This window comes from Pocillopora verrucosa, chromosome 6 (assembly GCF_036669915.1).
Source record: "Pocillopora verrucosa isolate sample1 chromosome 6, ASM3666991v2, whole genome shotgun sequence".
NCBI lineage: Eukaryota > Metazoa > Cnidaria > Anthozoa > Scleractinia > Pocilloporidae > Pocillopora > Pocillopora verrucosa.
The window spans coordinates 9,310,105-9,333,284 of record NC_089317.1 but is presented as its reverse complement, the minus strand read 5'-3'; the positions used below and the strand labels follow the sequence as shown (position 1 = coordinate 9,333,284).

At 37.9% G+C, this 23,180-nt stretch overlaps 2 protein-coding genes and 1 long non-coding RNA gene across 5 annotated transcripts; 2 read left to right on the top strand and 1 right to left on the bottom strand.

The window, feature by feature from the left end:
- Positions 1-3,988: 3,988 nt before the first annotated feature.
- On the top strand, positions 3,989-17,961 carry LOC131772216 (uncharacterized). Of its 2 annotated transcripts, XR_010718057.1 has the most exons (5): positions 3,989-4,227; positions 4,289-4,491; positions 15,493-15,615; positions 16,435-16,531; positions 16,778-17,961. It is a non-coding gene; the product is annotated as an uncharacterized lncRNA (long non-coding RNA). The 2 variants fall into 2 exon arrangements; XR_010718056.1 differs by lacking the exon at positions 16,435-16,531 and having other exon boundaries at positions 15,493-16,328.
- On the bottom strand, positions 5,939-15,076 carry LOC131779334 (eukaryotic translation initiation factor 5B-like). Of its 2 annotated transcripts, XM_066169177.1 has the most exons (13): positions 14,521-14,570; positions 13,063-13,901; positions 12,516-12,595; positions 12,004-12,090; positions 11,483-11,570; positions 10,852-10,936; positions 10,481-10,624; positions 10,207-10,332; positions 9,805-9,840; positions 9,125-9,188; positions 8,372-8,403; positions 6,653-6,692; positions 5,939-6,175 (listed from the first exon to the last, which is right to left on the bottom strand). In XM_066169177.1, exons 2-13 carry the CDS (start codon positions 13,140-13,142, stop codon positions 5,970-5,972), a joined length of 1,068 nt encoding a protein of 355 aa, XP_066025274.1. In that variant the 5' UTR covers positions 13,143-13,901; positions 14,521-14,570; the 3' UTR covers positions 5,939-5,969. The 2 variants fall into 2 exon arrangements, with proteins under 2 accessions (XP_066025274.1, XP_066025275.1); XM_066169178.1 differs by having other exon boundaries at positions 10,550-10,624; positions 13,063-15,076.
- A 1,599-nt stretch (positions 17,962-19,560) lies between the features above and the next one.
- Positions 19,561-23,100, top strand: LOC131787534 (uncharacterized). The gene is made up of 3 exons (XM_066168888.1): positions 19,561-19,724; positions 20,105-20,396; positions 21,808-23,100. The coding sequence occupies exons 1-3, from the start codon at positions 19,561-19,563 to the stop codon at positions 22,276-22,278; spliced, it is 927 nt and encodes a 308-aa protein (XP_066024985.1). The 3' UTR covers positions 22,279-23,100.
- Positions 23,101-23,180: the final 80 nt, after the last annotated feature.

Below are 23,180 nucleotides of genomic sequence, written 5' to 3'. Positions count from 1 at the left end.
TGAGTTAATGGACGCTCAAAGTTTGGAATGAGCATGCATTTCGATATATAATCCGAATAGTTAAAACGTGTCCCTGAATAAAAACTGCAACCACAAGCGAGCAGTGTGCATTTTCCAGTAGAATACGTTTTTTGGATGCTCTTTCCTGTACCATGTCGAGAGCTTCGTGAAATCGAAGAAGGGTTCAGAATGAATTTCCACGATCTTACCCGACGAACGCTGGCATAATGAATGTCGTTTTATATCGATGTTGTAGAAGTCGCTAAATTTTCGGGGATCCTCGCACTCTTTTGTATAATTCCCGATATCCGTCATGCCTTGCTTTGTCAGCTTTAATAATGTGGAGTTTTTCAGTTAGGCAGAGGTTACATCGTTTGGAAATATTGTTGTAGGCGCTTGCTGAAGAGATGATAGACCAGCTTATTTTGTAGTTTTCATTGATGTCCTTAAGTTTCCAGATGTGTTTTGCAAGTTCGGTGTGGTTGGCGTATTTCTGTTACGGAATGGTAGTTTATGTTGCGTATATCGTTGTTTGAATGTTCCTTCTGTTAGTCCGAGGTAGTTCTTTCCTGTGTCGTCTTTGTCTGTGGTCACGTTGGCTTTGTAGATTACACTGGTGAGAGGCAGTTGTTTCCCTAGCGGGCATTGGTCTTTTTTTCTACAGTTGCATCCGTTTAGCGGTGTGGTGTTGTTGTTGATAAGGATTTTCTTGTTGTGGTTGTTGATGATGCTACCCATGTTCGGCATGCAGCTGTAGCTGACTTTCACGTTGTTCTTGATAAAGACGGGGTGCAGATTTTGTTTTAGTGGGAAGTGTTTCTTGATTAGATTGAGGAGGGTTTTAGCTACGTTGATTTGGACATTTTTGCTGTATAGGGGTTAAACGAGATGACGTTTCGTTTTCCATTTCTTTTCGTGGGTGTGGTTGTGTCTTGTAGTAGTGAAGGTTTGCGTTGAATCCATTTGATCTGAGGGCTTTGTCGTAGAGAGGCTTGGCTTTGTCGAATGTTTCTTTAGATGGTTAGATGGTGTTTCTTTAGTGTGATGATCTGATCTTCGTGTGAAATAAAGATTCTCTAGAGCTGTTGTTTGCGGCTTGTGAAATTTGCTAAGTAAAACTTATTTTCGTGGCGGCATTAAGAAATGAGCTCTGTTCTTTTGTTTAATAAAGAAGGCTTCTTAGCTCTAACTAAATAAAGTTTTTCTGTGAGGCACGAGTGGCACCGCTTGCTTTTGTTGCTGTAGGCCGGGGTGGTCGCTAAAATACTCCAGTTAACTGTAGAATTGGTGTTTCTGTCTTTGAGTGTCCAGATGTGTTTCGATAGTTCCGTGCTGTTTGAATAGTTTCTCTTCCGAAAAGAAAGCTTGTGTTGCGTGTAACGTTGTTTAAAAGTTCCTTCTAATAGTCCAATGTAATTCTTTCCGGTTGTGTCACTTTTTATTGTTACGTTGGCTTTGTAGACGACGCTTGAAGTGAGGCAGTTGTTTCTCAGAGGGCAGTCGTTTTTTTTCCTGTAGTTACAGTTGTTTTCCGTGGAGGGTGTTTTGCTTGTTTCGAGGATTTTTCTGTTGTGTTTCTTTATTATGGTTTGTAGGTTGTCTGTGCAGCTATAACTAACCTTTACGTTGTTTTTATTGAAAATCTTGTTGTACCGGTGATTTTTCGGAAAATGTTTACTGACGAGGTTCAGAAACTCTCTGCCGATGTTTGTTTGTACGTTCATGCTGTAGGGCGGATTAAACCAAATTATGTTTCTTTGTCTGTTCTTGCGGCTGTTCAGTGCGGTGTGACGTACAGGTTTCTTGCGTTCAGTGTAGATTAATTTTTTGTCATGACCACTTTGTTTAAGTGCACTTTCGTAGTGTGGTTTGGCTTTGTTAAAGAGTTATTTGCTTGAGGAAATGTCGGAGATTCGTCGGCCGATGGCTGCTGGTAGGTGTTTTATTATTGTAGGGGGATGGTTGGAATTGGAATTTAAAGTTTTTCTGTGAGGCACAAGTGGCACCGCTTGCTTTTGCTGCTGTAGGCCGGGGCGGTCGCTAAAATACTCCAGTTAATTGTAAAATTGGTGTTGTTGTCTTTGAGTGTCCAGATATGTTTCGATAGTTCCGTGCTGTTTGAATAGTTTCTTTTCCTTCTGTTAATCCAATGTAATTCTTTCCGGTTGTGTCACTTTCAGTTGTTACGTTGGCGTTGTATCGTAATCTTTACTTAGTTAGAGCTAAGAAGCCGTCTTTATTAAACAAAAGAACAGAACTCATTTCTAAATGCCGCCACGAAAATAAGTTTTACTTAGCAAATTTCACAAGCCGCCAACAATATCTCTATAGAATCTTTATTTCACACGAAGATCAGATCATCACACTAGTGAATTAATTAGCTACTTACCTAATTTGTATATAAGGAGGTATGTTCTTCATTGAACAAAGTTCTGTCTGACGAGAGCTTAGGTGCGAAATTTAGTCACAGAGAATCGATGTGTCTTCTTTAATTCTTTAACTTATGTATATATATGTATATATGAAGTCTGTATACTGATTTTTCCGTTTTACAGTGCTCGATACGTAGGAGTAGAGCGCGATGTATATTGCGATAGGAGAAAAAGACAGAGAGAGACTATACTTTTATCCTTACAAGTCTGTTGACTGAATAATTACGAAACAGGCTTGTGGGGATGAGAGTATAGTCTGTCTGTTTTTTCCCCTATCGCAATATATAAATATATATATATATATAATATACTCAACAGTTAGTTGCTGGTTAACAGTTAATTATTAATTCCTAAAAAGTTTGGAATACTTTGATAGGGCACTGCTGACACAACGCTAGGCATTAACCGTGGGCTCATAGTGAGATTTGCAAACCGTGGAATGAATAGTTACTACATATACTCAAGTAAATTGGACTGAAGTCAGAGGCAGTGTGCATTCTCGAATTTTGTGGAATGTTTTTCGGGTATGCGTCTTTCGACATGCAACTGGAACAACTCTTTGTTTTGGTTGACATTTTGGCATGCATAGCGATAAAGCCAGTGAGAAGCTAAATATAAAAAATTTTCATGTTGGTGGAGGTAGTGCAACCATGATGAAATTGATTGTAGTAATCGTCAATGCTCTGATTCCATCCTTAGTATTTGTCCCTTGTGCACTTTGGATGAGATGTTTACCATAGATAAAGATAATGATTATAGATTTGGAAAGAGAAACGGTGAGAACACAATATGTAAAAAAGATATATCAGCATGCATGACTTCAGTGACAAATGCTTTGCTTTGCACAAACAGAAAATTACCAAATGTTGTATTTGAATGGTAGAAGCAAACCTAGTAGGGGAGCCAGCGATAATACATTAAATCCAAGTTTTAATGCATGAATTAATTCTCTAACAGATCAAAATAGAGTAAACGAGTGAGTGAATTTTCCTTCCAAAGCTAAACATCAGTATTACCGACGTCATAGCATTGGGTGAACATAATGACATGAACATTTAAGTCCGTATATGTAGAATGTAATCTAAGGAGGACTTGAATTTTACGGTATAAACAGCACTCGAAAATTTCGAAGTCGTTTTTGAGTTGTTGGCTGAGAATGCCACGTAGGAACGGGTCTAAAATAAAGGGTGCATATTTTACCTAAATAAAATGATGTGCTTGTGCTTGAAAACTTACGGAATGGAATTTGGATGACATGGCCCAAAAAAGCTACGAATGTGCTAAATTTATCCTTATTTTTGAAAGGTTTCCTAAAGACAGAATGAAGGAACAATGCCCTTTCTTTTACAGCCGCACAGGAGACGATATGTTTTTATTTTTCTATTTTTTTTGTAAAGTTGACCTTTTGACATGCATAGCGATGAAGCAAATCATAAGCTAAATATATCAACTTTTGGATCAATATTTGTTTCTGGGCAACCGAGCTCGATATCGATTTGTCGTACTCGATTACCATTCCTGCTCGATAAGCAAACGACCACATTTAGTATCTGGGCAACCGAGCTCGATTCATGTTCACCGTACTCGAATAGCAATTCGAGTACCATTTCAAACCAACCTCGGTTCAACGAGCTCGAAATGCGGTCAATTCTATTCGAGCTCGATTCCACTATATCGTGCTCGATTAAAAAGACGAGCTCGACGAACTCAATCTGCTCTTATCGACCTCAGTTATTTTTATCGAGCTCGGTTTGCCACGTATTCTATCGAGCACGGTTTGCCTCGCATTCTGTAGGTTTCATATTGAGCTCGATTTGATATCGAGCTCGGTTTAATCTTCATTCAGCAAATGAGAGGTAATCTGGTACCAAGACTTGGGAGGGAGCATGGGACGAGCGAGAGTGGCCATGTTTCTGGCAAATTTGTCGAGTTTAGTTCGTGAATTCGGGACTTTTTAGGAGTATGTTTTCGGTCGAATTCGAAAAAAAAGAAGAAGAGTGGCAGAAGAAGAGCAAAGAATGATTTATACTGCTAAGGAGATGAAGGAAATGACACTAAGGTGAGCATTGGCTCTTTACGGGAGGGTGTTCCGAGTTGCTGGTTCATAGTTTGTAGTAACGTTTTGTTCAGTTTCAAACTTAAGCTCAATCCTGGAGTGTACGGTTCTCGGTTATTTTAAATCTCAGTAGTGTAATAAGAAAGTGTCTCCCTCCATTTTACCAACCCCAAGTTTATCCCACAAAAAAGTATACATAACAACATGCAACAATACACACATTCTATTTTTATTACATAAGCTCAATACACTTTCGTGTTTCTATTTTAATTGGTCGTTTGTAACGAGGAAAGGGACAGAACTCTAATGAAATATGAAAATCTTTTGGAGAATATGACAAAAAAAGTCTGAAAAGTAATGTATGTTCATCTCTTGCAATCAAATATTAACTAAAGAAGAATAATAATAACTATACTGAACATATGCATTATCAGAGACCATGGTTGATTGACGACATTTCACGAAATTAAGAAAGTGTGGCGGGCTAATGTAATTGTTAAAAGAAGCTAAATTTTTAAATATAAAATAAACATACAGTTCAAGCTGTGTTTATCAGTGAGAGAAATGTATTTTTGAATCCAGATTGATTAAATGTTGCTAGATGAAGACAGATTTGCCAATTTTGTGAAAAGTGAGTAATTTTCAGGAATTGGTTTGATAGTTGAGAGCAAAGAGGTTTCCATTATTAACAGATCTTAAAATGTTCGATCCAGTTATGAATGTGTTACTAGATCCACCAAAAAGCCATTAAACAACTGCAACACTTCACTTTTAACAAAATGATCAATGCTTGTTGATCTAACCTTGGTTTTTAAACGGCCTGACCTAGCCCTCTTTATAGACTGCAAAAGCCATAAAGGGGATAAGAGACTTAGATTAAGTGTGATAAACAGTTAAGGAACTAAAGTGCTCCTTTGACTACATGGTATTTGTGGCTAATTTTCAGGAAGCTTAACACTCCTAAGTCTCAATGTGAACAGTTTCCTCAAAGTGAGATTTTTTCCTCAAAAAAATAAAAACAAAACAACAACAACAACAAAACCTCCAAGAGAGAGGACAAAGTCCTTCAAACGAGGAGCGTATATCACAACATACAAGAAATAGTAATAGCTGACACAAGTAAACCAGGCCATACTGCATGTGCAACACTAACCCTATAACTCCCATGAGTGACCAAGACAGAATTTCTCCTTACGATAGTAACAAGATAAGTGATGAGAATAAAGAAAAAGATCAATTGGGGGATAATTAGTAGATCCAATACTAAATTCTCTGAACTAACATTAAAAGAATTGTACGGTTGACATTGAATAGAATAACAAATTTGATCTGGGAGTTAAAGGGTTAACTTTTAATTTCAAATCATAACTATTACTGCATAAAAGTAACAACTTGTACATCAGTTTCTGAAAAATTGAAAATCCAAAGGTAAACAAAAACAAAAGTGCAGCTGACCAGGGTCCCTTTAAAATCCTTTTTTTTTAACAACTGTCCTCCTTTTCCTTTTTTCTTTTTGCTGTTGTTCTTCTGTCCTTCTTTTTCCTTTTCCTTTCAAGTTTACTACTGGTATGTTCCTTCTCCTCTTCTTCTCTATGTTCCCTCTTTTCCTCTTCTTCTTCATCTTCTACCTTCTCCTCCTCTTCCGTGTTCACTTGTCTTTTGGCCACCAGTACTTCCTGTCCTTCCTCTGGAACAAAAATATAATTTTAGAGGTTGTAGTTGACAAATAATTGTCTTTTTCTTGCTGTTGATTTAAATTATATATTACCCTATTTGTAGGATTTCTAGATAGGACAGAAGTGCTTTATACATTGCCAGTTTAAGTAAGGGCCTAAGCAAAAAGGACCTGTAGGAAACGCCCATAATCCATGGTCCTCGGGGCAATAACACTCCGTAACGCATGTTTTCTAATAGAGTATGATCATTTTGCGTGACTTGCTGATTAATTGCTTTTGGCGTAATGAATTTTGTGATGAAAGACTGCCATTGCCTCATAACACAAGGAGCTGTAATGATATATTATTATGACATAATCCCATAAAATGCAGTAGAATGCCAGTGGATCAACTACTGTCAGGGCTGGCCATTTTACCAACATTACAATCAGGATCCTTACTAGTAGGTTAAATACTGAGTATTATACTCTTATCTATATGCTTCTTACCTGCTTGCGCAAGAACAATTCCAGGTACTGGGAGCAATTCCTGAAATGAGATAAAAAGAAAAGGGAAGTATGCCACCCACAGGAGTCACGTCTAACTTACTTTTAACAACTAACAACTTAGCCATAGCTCACAATAAAGATCACCAACAGTTAAACCAAGACATGACTGGCTCCAGCCCTTATTCCCCTTAATAGCATGATCATTATTATGAAGAGATAGTTTTATAAATTTAAATATAAAAAAGATAGATACTAATGAAACTTACATGAACTTATCTAATTCCATGACCTCATGTTTCAATGGTAAATCAAAGTGAGACATTCAATACCATTTCTTAAACACTCAGTAAAAGATGTTACTAAGCTAATTACATAAAAACATGATCTCTATTTCATTATGTCTCTAATTAACTTATGTTGATAAGTTGTTTATATAATGTCATGACCTTTATTTAAAACTATGTGGTAATATATACTGTCAGTTGCTCAACCCTGCTGTTGTAAGTATTATTTGATTAGGTGTTAATGTTAGTGTTATGCAGGAGGAAGCCATGACAGTTCTTTTTATTCACGAAAGTTTTTTTGTTTATATGCTATTTGACATGTCTTTTATAAGTACTTCAGCCTAAATGTGTTCAGTTAACATAAGTACTGTCACAAGAGGACCAGTCAAGTAAGTCTGCACCAAGTATTGCTGCTTAGGGAGAGCCTTGTCCCAAGAACCAGTCAGTCTGCCCCAAGTGTCCCGGCTCACGAAGAACCTCGTCCCAAGGGACCGGTAAGTCTGCCCCAAGTGTCGCGGCTCACGAAGAACCTCGTCCCAAGGGACCGGTCAGTCTGCCCCAAGTGTCGCGGCTCACGAAGAACCTCGTCCCAAGGGACCGGTCAGTCTGCCCCAAGTGTCGCGGCTCACGAAGAACCTCGTCCCAAGGGACCGGTCAGTCTGCCCCAAGTGTCGCGGCTCACGAAGAACCTCGTCCCAAGGGACCGGTCAGTCTGCCCCAAGTGTCGCGGCTCACGAAGAACCTCGTCCCAAGGGACCGGTCAGTCTGCCCCAAGTGTCGCGGCTCACGAAGAACCTCGTCCCAAGGGACCGGTCAGTCTGCCCCAAGTGTCGCGGCTCACGAAGAACCTCGTCCCAAGGGACCGGTCAGTCTGCCCCAAGTGTCGCGGCTCACGAAGAACCTCGTCCCAAGGGACCGGTCAGTCTGCCCCAAGTGTCGCGGCTCACGAAGAACCTCGTCCCAAGGGACCGGTCAGTCTGCCCCAAGTGTCGCAGCTCACGAAGAACCTCGTCCCAAGGGACCGGTCAGTCTGCCCCAAGTGTCGCGGCTCACGAAGAACCTCGTCCCAAGGGACCGGTCAGTCTGCCCCAAGTGTCGCGGCTCACGAAGAACCTCGTCCCAAGGGACCGGTCAGTCTGTCCCAAGTGTCGCGGCTCACGAAGAACCTCGTCCCAAGGGACCTATCAGTCTGCCCCAAGTGTTGCGGCTCACAAAGAACCTCGTCCCAAGGGACTGGTCAGTCTGCCCCAAGTGTCGCGGCTCACGAAGAACCTCGTCCCAAGGGACCTGTCAGTCTGCCCAAAGTGTCGCGGCTCACAAAGAAATTATTATCTTTGAAACATGACAATGTAACATGCTATTTGTAGGGTTTTGATAATAAAGGCATACCTCCAATAATTTTACGCGACATGTCAATGTGCATTACTTCCCTTACCTCATTTTTATTTCCGGTGTCTCGATCTTCATCTGTTGTGACAATAATTAGTCTTAGTATGCAATATTATATAATTTTATATAATTAATTAGTTAATGGCGAACTGTCATCCGACTGCATGACAGTTCGCCATCATTAATTTTTATGGTAATGTATTTCCCATCCTACTTCGATTTGATAAGATGAGCTAGTTGTTGGGAAAAAATCTGTGAACCAAACACTTTTGAACTTTATATTTTTTATTTCTTTTTAAACTTATGCTATTTGCTGTAATGGCTCAAGCAACACAGGTGATGGTTATTAATTCATGAAATGCAATGAATTGTGTGGTGACCTCTAGACTTAAGCCTGTGAAAAAAGTGTTAATGTAATAAGCCTGTCAACATATAACATGATATATGATAGTGTTGATTTTTGGAATTTAAAGGCCATTTCTTGTGAAATTTGTTAAGAAACATGTTTTCCTTGTATTTAGGAACATTGTTAAGTCCTCATCGTTATCTCAATTTCAGCTTACTATCTCTGAGAAATGCAGGTTACCTGCAATTTCCTTTTGGATTGCATTAACCCATGTTAAGACTGGGCCTGCTTTTCTTGTCTGGTCTTAATATACTTCATCATGATCTTAGTTACATGTCTTCATACTTTGCTTCCTTTTGTCCAGTGTCATTTGAAGGTACTTCATTTTTATTCTTCAAACTGTTTTTTCATTTTCTTTTAATTATTTTTTGATATAATATTTGTATTCATCACCTGGTAGTGTGGATGACAGTTCGCCATCAGACTGCAAATCTGGGACATTTCCTTGGAATGTCACCTGTGGTAAAAATAAGGAAGGCCATTAACTGACCCAGAAGTAACAAGTCTGATTTCCTCACCATTAGCAACTTCAAAATTAATGCTTAACCCTATGAATAAAACTAGCTCATAACCCAAACTGTTAACCTGGGCATACAAAATGGATTGTCAAAAATAGTAATGACCTAATTGAAAACATTACACTGGGTTGAAAAAGGTAGAATTACATATATGCTTAATTGGATTGATTGATTAATTCTGCAGCATTTGAGACATAAGCTCTTAAAAATAAATGAACAAATAAATCTTCTAACAGGTGACAGAGATAATTTTGAAACAATTTTATAAAAAAAGAATCATCAGTAGTTTTATCCATTACAAGTAGTGTACACCAGCAGTTGTGGATACCAGCAGTAAATTGCCAGGCACAAAAGACTGAAGTGATGATTCTAATTGCTTGGTTTACTTTTTCAACGATACACTTCCTTTTTTTCTGTGTTGATCACTTGTGCCATGTTGCTTCATATCAGCATACACCTATAGGCAGATAATTTACTGTAAATTGGCCAATTCAAGCATGCACTTTACTTATGTTGCATAGATAATTTTACTGAATGTAATTATTTTTTCCTAACCTTTGATCCCAGAAGTGATTCAATTTCTGCCTCATCCTCGATAAAAAGGATAAAAACAACATGTTAACAGAATCAAGACAAGGTTTGATACTTAAATTACACAGTTTAAGGTATTTAACAGGGCGGCTGTTTGAACATTTTACCATAGTGACTTTTAAATCTTGCGCAGGTAAATTGGTGGATATGCAAACAATGAGTGATTTTGTGTGCTAAGAACTGCCAGGTTTTAGCACATCAGTTGTCATATTTTTGCTTAGAGTTAGAAATCATGATTGAAAGGGTATTTTGATATTTAAATTCAAACATTTACCTTCTTAAAATAACACAAGTATATTTTAGACTTGAATTCCAGGTTTCTAGTACTGTTATAATTTGTTTTATGTAATATTATTGTTTACTTACTCTCTCACAAATGTGCAAGACCTCTGTTCTCTCCAAAAGGTCTCCATGTCTTACCACTTCCCTACCTCTTTGGATAGTAAAATAAAGTGGTAGACATTCATTGGAGCCTGCCCAGTCATATACCTCCTATGTCATTAAAACAGGAAAAAAGTTTACATTAAAAAAAAATGATCAGGCAATCACTATATGTCTGCATTTTAGAAGAAGTACTTTTTAAAGCAACAAACTGTATCATTATATATATATATATATATATATATATACATATATATACCTGGAAGAAAGCACCCTTATTGAACTGGCGTTTTTCCTTGCCATTTGAGTGGCATAGGACAATTGTCACCTTCTCTCCTTCTAGACTGGGCTGGGTAACCCTGCCTTGTCGGGCCTCCCTTATTTTCTTGCTTGATTTTTTAATCTGACATAATAAATACATGACAACTCAATTAATATTTCGCTGAAAATGTATAAAAGGTATTGAAATTTCTGCTGCTTAGTAGTTTATTGGTAATAAGTATTATTTATGCTCCTAGAGTCTTGAAGGAAGTCATCTAACAAAGATCCTTATTTCATTGCTGGACTTTCTTGATATCATTGATATGGGCATTATCTTTGCAATATAATTTTTTGGGAAATGATATTTACCAATTTCGTCTTGTCATTCTCGATTGCCTTTTGCAATGAAATCTCCTGCTCCCTCTTTAATGAGCGTTCCTGTTCTAACCTCTCCCTGTTGGAAACAATAAATAGCCAGCTGTTACCATAAATTTGTTGGTAAATTGATAAGCCTCCCTTTCTTATGTCAAATACTCATAATTTAGTTTGTGTCACAGCTGATACCCTGGTGTTAGTACTGCTCTCTTTTGATTTTCTTGTAAGTTCATGCTTAATGGCAGGAGGCTGGTAAATATAGAAAGATCATGAATAACATCCTTGCAATTTTGATCGATTTTAACCGCCCTCCTCCTCCCTAATAATTAAATTTTGCGTGAGACGAATCATTCTTTTCAACTTGTGTATCTCATCAGCATTCACCTTGATTTGGTGCTACAAATGTACATCTGCCTGGATAATCAAAACATATGCATATTATAAAGATATACCTGGGTTTTTAGAATAGGAAGTTGTAAACAAGACATTATTTAACATGATTACAGCTTAGTATCTGATGCTATATATGTTTATGGAAATTTTCAGTACGATCATAAGGTTGCTAATGAGTAACAAGTTGGAAATATTTCTACCTTTATCGTATCAAATATAAAAGACCTCTTACCATTCCCTGGTGAATGCATCCACAGCATCTGCTGCCCTTTTCATAGCATCCACCATATCTTCTTCTCGTGCTAATTGTAGGTTGTCTCCTAGTCATAAGAGTCAAAAGTGAAAGAATTCTGTTAAAGTCAAATCAGATAAATATTAACCTGTGATATTTACTCTTAGAAAGCAGCCAAAAATATGTAGTAAAGCAACATACCAAATTTACACCAAGATTCTTTTTTGTACTGGGTTAAGCTGTGGTGTGAAGGTAATAATACTAGTGCCTGATAATGGCATGGGAAATTATAACTGTCCAGTAAACAGGTAATGAGAATACTCAGACTTATCAGGTAGAAGTTATTACTGTATCTTGATGCAACACCAAATTCTCATAACTAATTTTCATGGAAATGTGTAGCAGCTGGAGAGGAGACTTAACAATCATATTTTGGGAGTTAAATTAATTTTACAATTATTATACAAAATTCCCTTAGTTAACATATACTGACTTGTAAAACAAATTCTTAAAACACTCACCGCAAAAACGCTCTATGAGTATAGGCCGAGAAGTTGTGGGTGCCATTATTAGCAAATCCGACCCTGTGCTTCCAAATTTTCTTTTCACTGTCATAACAAACGCACATAAAATGGTAAGAAGAGTTTGAGAACATTGATAATTATGGTCATTATTGCATCTATTATTGGAGTATGAAGGTTGTCATGGGGTACCAAACATAGCATAATGAAACATAACAGAGACAATGAAACAACAGGAAATACTGGTTGGCTCATTTCTGCAGAAAGTGAAACAATTTATTTGAAATACATCCTGCAAGGGAACAGGAGATCAACCCTATCAAAGTCCTTTAATAATGAAGAAACATATCTATGCACACACTCTTCACATTACACAATATCACAATAAAATGGAAATATTCTACTAAAATATTGATGTTTAGCTGGTTAAATTTTTAGGGAAGTTTTTAAACTTTGACCTTTTGTTGTCTTTTATCTCCAAAAAAACTAAAGTGTGGACAGTTATTCAATACCTTCTCTCCCAGATTTTGAGTTTTCTTTTGTTATCCAAAAGTATGCGTTTCCATTACTTCTGCGTAGAATATTCAGAATCCTGATGATTTGATAAAGGGAGAAACATCTTTGATTAATAATTTAATCACTACATAATGTGAAATACAGCATGTGTGCATTGCACAATGGATATGGAAAAATCTTGAATACCTCTGTGATGTTTATTGAATGATCTTTGTGCTTTGAATTTTAACATAATGTATGATTGTAAACATAGCAACCAGTCAGTTGGGGCCACTTTCATTCTTAAAAAATTGTCATGTGGGCATACATTGCACTAGGTCGCCATGACCACCACTGATGTCACCCCTGTGACTTGAAGCAATATCCACATGAAATTTTAAGCCACTGTTCATGCCATGTGTATCTTAATGAGGAAAAGATATCTGTTGAGTGTGATCTACAGCATATTTGTCATGGTGACTCGGTGTAAGAAAAAAGGCTGTTTTAGTAGAGTGCAGGGTGCATTTAGTAATAAAAATAACCTTAAGAATCATTGATAGTCACCTTATCACATCAGGGATGTTGTCACCTTTGAGGATCACTATGACCATGCTCCTCCTGTCAGACCTGGCCTGGTGACACATCTAGATGCACAAATTTTATAGATTAAAGTAGAATAAAATTTAACATATAGCCTTAACATGTCAAATTTTACATTGACATGTCATTTCTTTTGTATAATGGCACGACACAGTGCATTGTAATAATGCATAGAATAGGATTATATGTCAGATAGAGAAATGAAAGTTGATCATATTAAGCAAAAAAGTAACTTAAGTATATTTTTCCAAAAGGGTCTGTTCCAACATAATGACCAATTTAGATTCACAAAAGTTTACAGGCTAATTTTTTTTTTCAAATGTGATTGTCAATACATGTTACTTGTCAGTAATTTAACACATTGACACATGGGTATGCTAACTGTATTTACTATAAACATTTTACCTAAAAATTGCAAGCTATATGGGCAAACATATAACAGGAACTAAATTGACTGCCATGACACCCTTTAACTCCCATGAGTGACCTAGACAGAATTTATCCTTACAATATCAACACAGCATCAACCAGATAAGTGATGAGAATAAAGAAAAATATCAATTTGGGAATAATGAGTTGATCCAATACTAAATTCCCTGAACTAACATGACAAGGATTGTATGGTTGACAGTAAGGAGAATTACAAATTTGATCTAAGAGTTAAAGAGTAATAACACAAACCTCCTCATATGTCAAGGTCAAAAAGATTGGCAGAAGAATGTCCTCGTGGGTTGATGCTGCCTCCATGAGCACATGTTCACAGGAAAGCACTTCCTGTGTTCTGTCCATATCATTCAATGGCACTACAAAATTATTATGAGTGTGGTTTACAAACAGTAATGGTATTCAATTGAACTGTCATCCATTAAGGATGTTTGTGCCAGAATCTTCCCCCCAGCTTTTTTTTTTTTTTAAACTTTTGTTGTAGTTTGCTTATGGCCAACTAATGCCTAAGAGTGTGTGAATGAAAGTAAAGGTATCTATTTCTCCTTTTTTCTTTTCACTAATAGTAAAATGCAATTGCACATGTTACTCATCAAAAGATAATCACCGGTTATATTGGTTTTGTATTGTTTTGTTTTTGTTTTGTTTTTCCTTTTACCTAATGAAGGGCAAAAAAATTGTAGTTTTGGATTTGAATTCCTGTTTTGTCTGTACTTAAACAGTTAATCTACCAGTGCTTATAGTCTACAGTGAAATGTGAACTGGGGATTAATAAAAGCTTTTTCAAAATATATTTAGCTGAAAATATGAAACAGATAGCAACATAAGATATAAGGAAGCCTCAGTCATGCATTTTAAGCTAGAATGCTGCTTTTGGCAAGATATTATTTTGTATCTAGTGGAAATTTTCTATTGTCATCATCCAGGGAGAGCTGTGCATTAAAGTGCATTGAATTATTGACAATATTTCCAACATACCTTGAGCATTCTGATTGAGAATTCCCAAAGAACTTTGGTCTTCTTTTACAATCCCAGCTGAAATGAAGTGGCATAAAATGAAATGAATATCAAGACATTAGTTGTTGTGCATTCCTTTATGCCATGAAACTGAATGAGTGAGTCAATCTGTCAGTCTATATCACACCATACTGTAGCATAGTAGAATGTTCTATTCTCCATTTACATGAGACACAGTTGTTCATCTCTTGAATTTTAATTAACACATTAAGTAATTAAAATTATGTTGAAGTTAATTCAACATTTGTTTTTCAAAGTGTATGTGTTTTATAATCCATTTTATAGAAACATACCTTTTTGCCACTGGTGTATGCCAGTTAGATGACATGCTATGTTGAAAGGGAAAAAAAATCATGGAGTTAAAATTTTGTCTTTTTTTAAAAATTAATTTCTTTCATTTCTCACATAAATTTGGTTGATTTACTTCACACCTCATGTGTAAACTTGGCTTGGCCTAGGGTGCACAATTAAGTTGCCTCTTAAATGGAAATTTATGATACAATCGGAAATCATCCATGTAAACTACCTGCAGTAATAAACTAGATTTCTAGCATAATATACATGCAGTTTTCAGAAAATATCCATTGCCACCCTAGGGATTAATCCAAATCAGGATTGGGGTTGGGGTCTGCAAAAAAACGAGCATTTAAATGTTCTTTAATCAGTCATCGTCATATTACCTGAGTCAACATTTACTGGGTTACTAGCTAAATAGCTTCTGTCGAGTTCATTGTCATTGACTTCATCTAAAGCAATGACACCATCTGTTCAAAAAACAACACAACACAGTTTCAGGTGTATCACACGATAATTATCTACGGCAGATGGGTCAACTGCTTCCACACAAGATGCAAATACAGGATTAAAATATAAATCACTAATAAACTTAATAACTAATGTGCCAATCAATTAAGCACTTACATTCACTTGTAGCAGGTATATTTATTGTCAAGAGCATGGGACAGAAAAAATCTGACTGCAGATGACATTGGAGCTTGTTACCATTTGCACTCTGGAAGGATACTATTATAACCACTAAACTACAGGAGGCTTGAGGTGAGCAAGGTCACTTAGTATTATGTCATCTCTTTAAGCTACCAATCTCTGTTACCATGGAAGAAAGTAGTTATCTTCCTTTTAATTTAATTGTTTTTGGTGGATATTATGCTATATCCTTATCTTTGAAGTTTCTTTTCTTTGTTAGATCATGTCTGTATATGTGTTTTCTCAGCTCCTTCCAAAATGTTAGTTTTTCAAATCTCTCTTGGAACCCCTTATGAAAATTTTATGTTTGTTCAATGGAATCAGCAGGTGTTATTTATAAAGCCACATTCAAAACATCACAACTGGATTCATAGTCTACAATCTTACCATCTGAATCATCAATTTGGAGTGGATATACATCTACATGTAGAAGACAAAACAAAATACTCACATTTAGCTCAGTGCATAGGTTTTAAGCATTCCATTGGTGTGAAAGCCAAGTTTTATTCATACTTTATATCGGGGGGTGAAGCATCAGTTAGCCTTTGGTATTTTTTTTCCTTTGGGTATAAATTGTGACTTTTTCCATCAGTAAGGGTGGTGTGTCTATTAAATGGAATGGTCCTCAGCAATAATTATTGATGTCTATCTTCACTGATTCACTGTTTGCCTGTTATGGAATGTTAAGTCAACTTACATCCACTAGAAGAGGCTGAACTAGTATTTGCTTGGCTGTTGGAACTGACAGCATTGGCTGTGGATGAATCGAAATGATAACATCAGTGGTAGCTATAATAATTGTGTTTTTACGTAAGATGTCAATATAGTTATTCCAGTATTGTATTAATTAGCTTCATTGGGTTGTTGTTTGCATGTTCATGGAATGTTAAGTCAACTTACATCCACCAGAATAGGCTGAACTAGTATTTGCTTGGCTGTTGGAATTAACAGTGTTGGCTGTGGATGAATTGAAAGGATAACATCAGAGGTGGCTATAATAATGGTGTTTTTTATGTCAGATGTCAATATTGATTCTAGTATTGTATTAATTAGCTTCATTGGGTTCTTGTTTGCATGTTTATGGAATGTTAAGTCAACTTACATGCACTAGTAGAGGCTGAACTAGTATTTGCTTGGCTGTTTGAATTCATGGTGTTGGCTATGGATAAATCGAATAATAAGATTAGAGGTCGCTAGAATAATTGTGTTTTTTACGTTTTTCTACGTTTCCTAGTGTGAAGATGGAAACTCTGCACCAATACATCACAGGCTGCTTTAAGGCCATAGTTCAGTTTGCTTTTTTGCAAGCCAAGAGGGAAAGTGGCCCATAAAAAAAGTATGTCTCCAGGATAAGGAATTGAAGGAATAGATGTGCTCTTTAAGAGGGAAACTTGTGAAAGTACATAATGTCTGTTGCAATTTCACGAGAAATTTACTCGACAAAATTACTTGAAGTCATGAGCCAATTTCTTTAGAAATGAAATGTAAACTTTATCGCAGATCAAATAACAATGGCTTGAACGAACTTTCTTGGGTTACGAAGTACAAAAAGAAGTGGTTGGAGCGTGTTTAGAAGTGTGGGGAGAAACACTCACTCATGGCTGATTTTTCTTCTCACACTTTTCGACTGCACTTGTCACTTAGTTGTGTGCTTTATCACAATACCATGCATGGTCAAGGCTTTTGTATTAGTATTCAAAGTATGACATAATCATTTGACATAGCTTATAGATCATAGTTAATGTTTATATAATATGCAATTAGCAGTCAAAGAAATACCAGGAGGGAGGTACAAAAAAACTTTCTTCTTTCTGTGTCCGCCAAAATGCTCTAAGATCTGGGCACCACTGGGAAGGCCGTCGGCCACCTTCATCATGGCATGGCCACGGGCATACGATTTAATAACTTCAAGACTGTGTAATGAAAAGAAACGTGGAAGAAAATGTAAATTCAGTCAGAGCAGTGAGGATAACTTGAGTGGCATAACAGTGGAATAATGACATAATGAGACCTGTAAATGGGTCGAAGTAACTCTTTTTACATTTTGGAGGGTATGTGGTGTTAAAAAACAACATCTGATGAGAGCTATATCATCAGCAAAGATTAGGCATCATGGGCAAGGTGAGCAAAGGGTCCTACCCATCTCACCATGCGCACCTCGTTGGAAGACGACTAGGGAACGAAGCAGCCGCAATCTATTATGCTAATCGCTCTGACGAAGGGCTAACGCTCGAAACGTCAGCTTTTTTACCTTTTACGGTGGCTAATTTACGTTTTCAACCCAGTTGTTAACACTAAATTACCTGCTATACTCTCCCACCGACGCAGCACCACAGTTTCTTTAGAAACTTACCCCTTTATTATTATTCAACTTCTGCTACATTAAAGGTGTCAAATAAATGATTTGGAAATCCTCGATTCTGCGTTGTTTCTTCAACTGTTTTTAGGCCTTTTCCCCCTTATTTTGCTGACTATCCTTTGCCTTGGTTATAACTGTAAGCGGCAACTGTGATTGACTGTTGTCATAAAAGCCGAGAAAGCTGTAGCGTTTCTGCTAAACGAGCTGTGGCGTCATGCTAAGGTCTTGTCATTTCGCGTTTGTGTCGTTTACAAGAAAGCTGCTTACTCTTAACTCAAACCATGGTGTTTTACTAAATGCGACTGCTATCTTCAAACTACGTTTCCTAGAATACTGTGAAGAATTGTACGTACCTTGCTAAGTCTTTCCCCGCTAAGGAAGGAAATGCGGCAGTCAGGTTGGTGCCGATGGCATCTGCGTCCTGGCTCTTTGAGAAAGAAATATCTCTTACTTTTCCCGTAGTCACCATTCGACCCAAATCAGCTTTGCTCGGTACAGCATTCAACCTTTTGTCTAAAAGGACAAAAGTTCTAGAAAGGGAACGAGTCGCGTGGCTCATGTTGACGATCTTGCCGATCTTGCCTGGTAAATCACAGAAGGACTAACAAAACAACCCAACGAGAAATCTGTGTCTGGCAACGCTCCGAAAGCGTGGGGTCAGTATGCGAGAATATAGAAAACTGATGCCACTTAATTAGTAACTTGAACGCCTTTTGTTATTTTCGGCGCGGCGTGTTTTAAAAGACAAAACTACAAAAGACTTTTATGGCAAGTAAGTGAATGAAGTCACTTATTAACTGTGCTGAAAACTGTAACAACTGTGCTGAAAACTGTCTTCAGGTAACTCTGCAAGCAGTCGTTCGCGTTATCTGGTCCTGAAATCGTACGAGCAATACGCTCGATGCATGATGCATCGGTAACCGGACGTTTCGCCTAACACCGCGGCCTACCGAAAAGAAGAACCCTCTACCCGTCTAAAATCATTACGTTCAGCCTTAAAGTTTTGATCTCCAGAAATGTTACAAGAATTTAGAGAACAAACTGTAATATAATCTCAACAAGCGCGCATTCCACAAGGTGCCTGTTCGCGGCTAGCCAGCTTGACTGTATTTTCCCCACCCAGAAGGGAGAGGAAATAGTAGACGGCTGCACACAGGCTAGTTCGCAGCCTACACACGACTTGTACTTTAAAGCGTCAAAAACAATGTTTCCCGATTTTCTCACGAAGGTGACAAGCCGTTCAACCAACTGAAAAAGTTCTACGTTTATTTCTGAATTTTTTATTTAACAACTTTATTAGAAGCTTGTAGAAAGGAAAGTGCGATCTTTTTTCCGCGTTTGTTTTTTTTTTTAAAATATCAGCTGCATTTAGAGTTTCGCGGGAAGACTTTGCCTTGTTCTCTTTGCTTTGTAACGTTAATGAATAAGTCAAAAGATGATGCAAAACAAGGTGTGATAACTTTGTCCTTTCCTTTGGAGCTATTGTTTTTCTGTTCCTCATTGTGTTGAGTTTTTTTGTTCGGGTTTGCGTTCTTTGTTTTGTGACTTGTGAATTTCACAGGTCTCGCGCCAAAGACGAGCCCAAAAAAAGGTGCTATAACAGTTTCTTAGTTGAACTTCGCGCTCACTGTGAACTACGCTCTCGTAATTGAGAAGTCATGAATCTAAATGAATTTATAGATCTAGAACGGGGTCCGCGTATGAACTTGATTCAGTGGCTACAACGGCGGTCTCTGTTGGCCGATACGCTTCGGTGTGCTCAATGTAACGAGGACATGGTACTGATACAGAGGAACGGCAATCATGTTGATGGGTACCTTTGGTAAGTCACTGAAGGGCATCTTTGAAAAATGCAAAAGGGTCCGCGCAGTGTGTATTACCTCGCTCACTCTATTGTCCTCCTCCAATCTCTCATGATTGGTATTATGGCAAACTCTATCTGCAGAAGGTAATTTAGTGTTAACAACTGAGTTGAAAACGTAAATTGGCCACCGTAAAGGGTAAAAAAGCTGACGTTTCGAGTGTTAGGCCTTCGTCAGAGCGATTGGAGTTCTGCAGAACTCTGTACAGTGTAACTGCAGTGTTACTTATAAAAATACCGCCATATACCTTCCACTCCTCCAACACGAATCGAATCGAGTGAGAAGGTCTGTTATGCCCGTATGCATTTCAAATTGCGTCTCTTTTTTTCCCTATTAATAGGCGCTGCAGCGGCTGTAAAAAGAAAAGAGGCTTGCGTACCAACAGTTTTTTCGAAGAGTTTCCCCGCGTGCCGCTGGGTACGCTGCTCCTTACAATCTACCATTTTGTCTCTGAAGATTCCCAGCGACAAACAGCGCGGAGATTAAACCTCAACCCAGGCCTGGTCTCAAAAATATACCGACGGCTGCAAGATGTGTGTTCAAGAGATCTGGACGAGAGGCCGTTCACACCATTTGGAGGACCAGGAGCCGCCGTTAAGTGTGACGAAAGCAAGTTTAATCACAAGGCTAAGGTAAGAATGCTAAATAGATGCCAAAAGCTCCAAGAAACACTGAAAAAAAGCCGAGCATACCATTGCTAGTTTCTCGGGAATTTTAGAAGAAATCCTAGGTGGCTCAAAACAAATTCTACAAATTATGTCCTAAATACAGCTTGGCTCGTCGCACCAGTGTTAATGCGATAATTTTTTCCTTGGCAACCATGCAACACATTCACTCGGTCCTTTAAGTGGTCACAACCGTCATATTGAAAGAACAGGAATGTAAAATCGCCTCATTCTGCCATATATGTACGCATGAATATTCTTCAAAATATTTCGGGTAGAAAAATTCTGTCGGCCAGCTTAAAAGCAAAAAAGATTTCCTTCGCCACCATTGCTTTCTACGGCTTTCTCATTTTTCCTTACCTACAGTAGTTAAAAAATGTGCCAACTGACTTTGATTTTCACCAAAAAATTAGAATACCTAACGAGCAGACGCGAAAATATTCTAACATAGCAAAACTCAGAACGTTCGGCATGATTAGATTATCATTTGCGTCAGTGCGCGTCGACTGCATGCGCAAGATTTCATATGTAGCGCACGCACGTTATAATGCAGATTTGATCCTAATCTATTAGGCCGGGAGATGTTTGGCGACCAAACACGATCAAACATCGTTTGGTTACCAAACATTTTGATACTGTGTTTAGTGGCCTGACGGTGTCAAACATGTTTGAACAAGCCAAATGTTTTACAATATTTGATCAAATGCTTGTCGTCATTTAAATTTTATCAAATTCGATCAAACAAAGGTGTCGAAACGGGAAAAAGTTTGGCCACCGAGCAATGTTTGATCGCCAAACGTTTCTCGTTTGGACGGGGTTTGACAAGCAGAATGGCGCGCGCGGCTGAAAACACTTTGGAGCTCCTTAACCGTTAAGGTTAATGTGACATTGAAAAGTTTCGAAACTGATAACCCAAAACCTGCTAAAGAATCCAGATAAGCAAGAAAGCAAGCAACCAAATGAAACTAGCATACCAAGGACGCGTACTTATTAAAACGAGACAAAGTAAGCGAGTTAAATTATTACCTCAAGTAATCGGCAGTTAGATCATTGTTAAACGAAAATATCTGAACTCGAATAGTGTCTATTTCTGTCAGTTTATGAATGAGTACCAGTGAATGGCAAGGGTCTACTGCGATAGGCTAGCATTCCTTCCAGTGGGAGTAAAAGTACTCCGGGTTGTTTAACTGCCAGGCTAATGGGCCGATTGAATCAAACGCAAAGTAAAGCTAACCCCATATTCATTTACCACAACGGTAAAGGAGGATGTTCAACATTAATTTATTCTCATGTTTACCTAAAAATTTTTTGCCGCAGTAAGTTCATTCTGGTCACGGAAAAAGACGTGCAGTAACAAATCCGTACGTCTCTTTTTTAGTTCAACCGAGGAAGAAGAGCAGCCAGAGACGCGTGGGTATTTGGTATAGTCACTACCGAGTTTAGTCCAGCACGGGGTTACTTCCAGGTTGTAGAGAGACGGGATATCGCGACTCTTGACCCCATAATCTCGAAGTGTATCCGACCAGGAACAGAAGTCTACACCGATGACTGGGCTTCATACAGAGGCATGGAACACCGTATAAATAACGTCGCCGTGCACCGAATCGTCGTGCATGCTCGACACTTTGTTGATCCTGTTACTGGTGTCCACACACAGGAGGTAGAGTCCTGCTGGAATAATCTTAAGTTAGGGCAAAAAATACGAAGAGGTATGAAAAAAGAAGATCTTCAATCATACCTCGACGAACAGATGTGGCGTCAATGGAGAGGGGGGCCTTACAGGCAAATTATGCAAAATTTTCTGGCAATGTTGCCCTCTCTGTATGCAGTTACCAACCCAGCACTTTAACTTGTTCGTTTTAAGGCCACGGGAATCACTTGGCCTTGAATAAATTTGCAAGCTAACATTTTTCGGATTAATACCAGTACCTGGGCAACTGTGCACCTACCCCTCCCCTAACTCAACAACAGTCAATTGATAACAAGTCAGGATTAAATGTTGGGTTAAGGGAGGGGTAGGTGGGCAGTTGCCCAGATACTGATATTGATACCATTTTTCTTTTGCTACATCTTTCAAAACTTTTATATCTTGGCTACTTTCGATGCGACTGAGCTCAAATTTTACAGACATAGCAGACTGGTGGGAGTTTGTGGATGTCGTGTTTAGACAGATGATTTTATATGAAAACGATCAGCAAAACGGAAGCGGATTTTTTCAATTCAACGTTTGCCAAAAGTTATAATCGCTAAAATTTGCAAAATTTGACATCGGTCAGTGGTATGTAACTTTCCAAAAGCATTTTTTAGAATTACGTTTCTTTCACGGTCGACACACTAGCCTTTCAGCCTCCCTAGATTTCCGCCTTAGGATTTCATATACAATTTGAGTGTAGGTGGACCAAAAATAATGTAGGCGACATATTATGACTTGTTTTTAATTCGAACGAGATTCCTTATGTCAGATTTGATTTGATTACGTTTTCGCATCTTTCCTGTGACCAATGGGAAAGAAAAATGTCAAATCATATTACAAAAGACTGTGTTTGTTCATTTACATTTTTGAGTCTTCGCAAACTAATAAATTTGATTTTCATTGTCACTCAAAAAGCAATTTTCGCATAACTCAATCATGATATCCAGTGATCCAGCGGTAACTGTTAAATGTTTTACTTACGACTATTCCATGTTTAATAAAATCTCAAAAACCAAACGTAGCCCCCATTTACGTTTACAGAAGGTCATATTCAAAGC

Coding starts and splice junctions, on each gene's coding strand:
- LOC131779334 (XM_066169177.1), bottom strand. CDS start 13,142: ATGTGTCACCAGGCCAGGTCTGACAGGAGGAGCATGGTCATAGTGATC. Junction 8,404..9,124: donor ACTGTCATCCACACTACCAG/GTGATGAATACA, acceptor TTGTCACAACAG/ATGAAGATCGAGACACCGGA. Junction 6,693..8,371: donor ACACCGGAAATAAAAATGAG/GTAAGGGAAGTA, acceptor ATCTCATTTCAG/GAATTGCTCCCAGTACCTGG.
- LOC131787534 (XM_066168888.1), top strand. CDS start 19,561: ATGAATCTAAATGAATTTATAGATCTAGAACGGGGTCCGCGTATGAAC. Junction 19,725..20,104: donor CATGTTGATGGGTACCTTTG/GTAAGTCACTGA, acceptor CCCTATTAATAG/GCGCTGCAGCGGCTGTAAAA. Junction 20,397..21,807: donor AGTTTAATCACAAGGCTAAG/GTAAGAATGCTA, acceptor TCTCTTTTTTAG/TTCAACCGAGGAAGAAGAGC.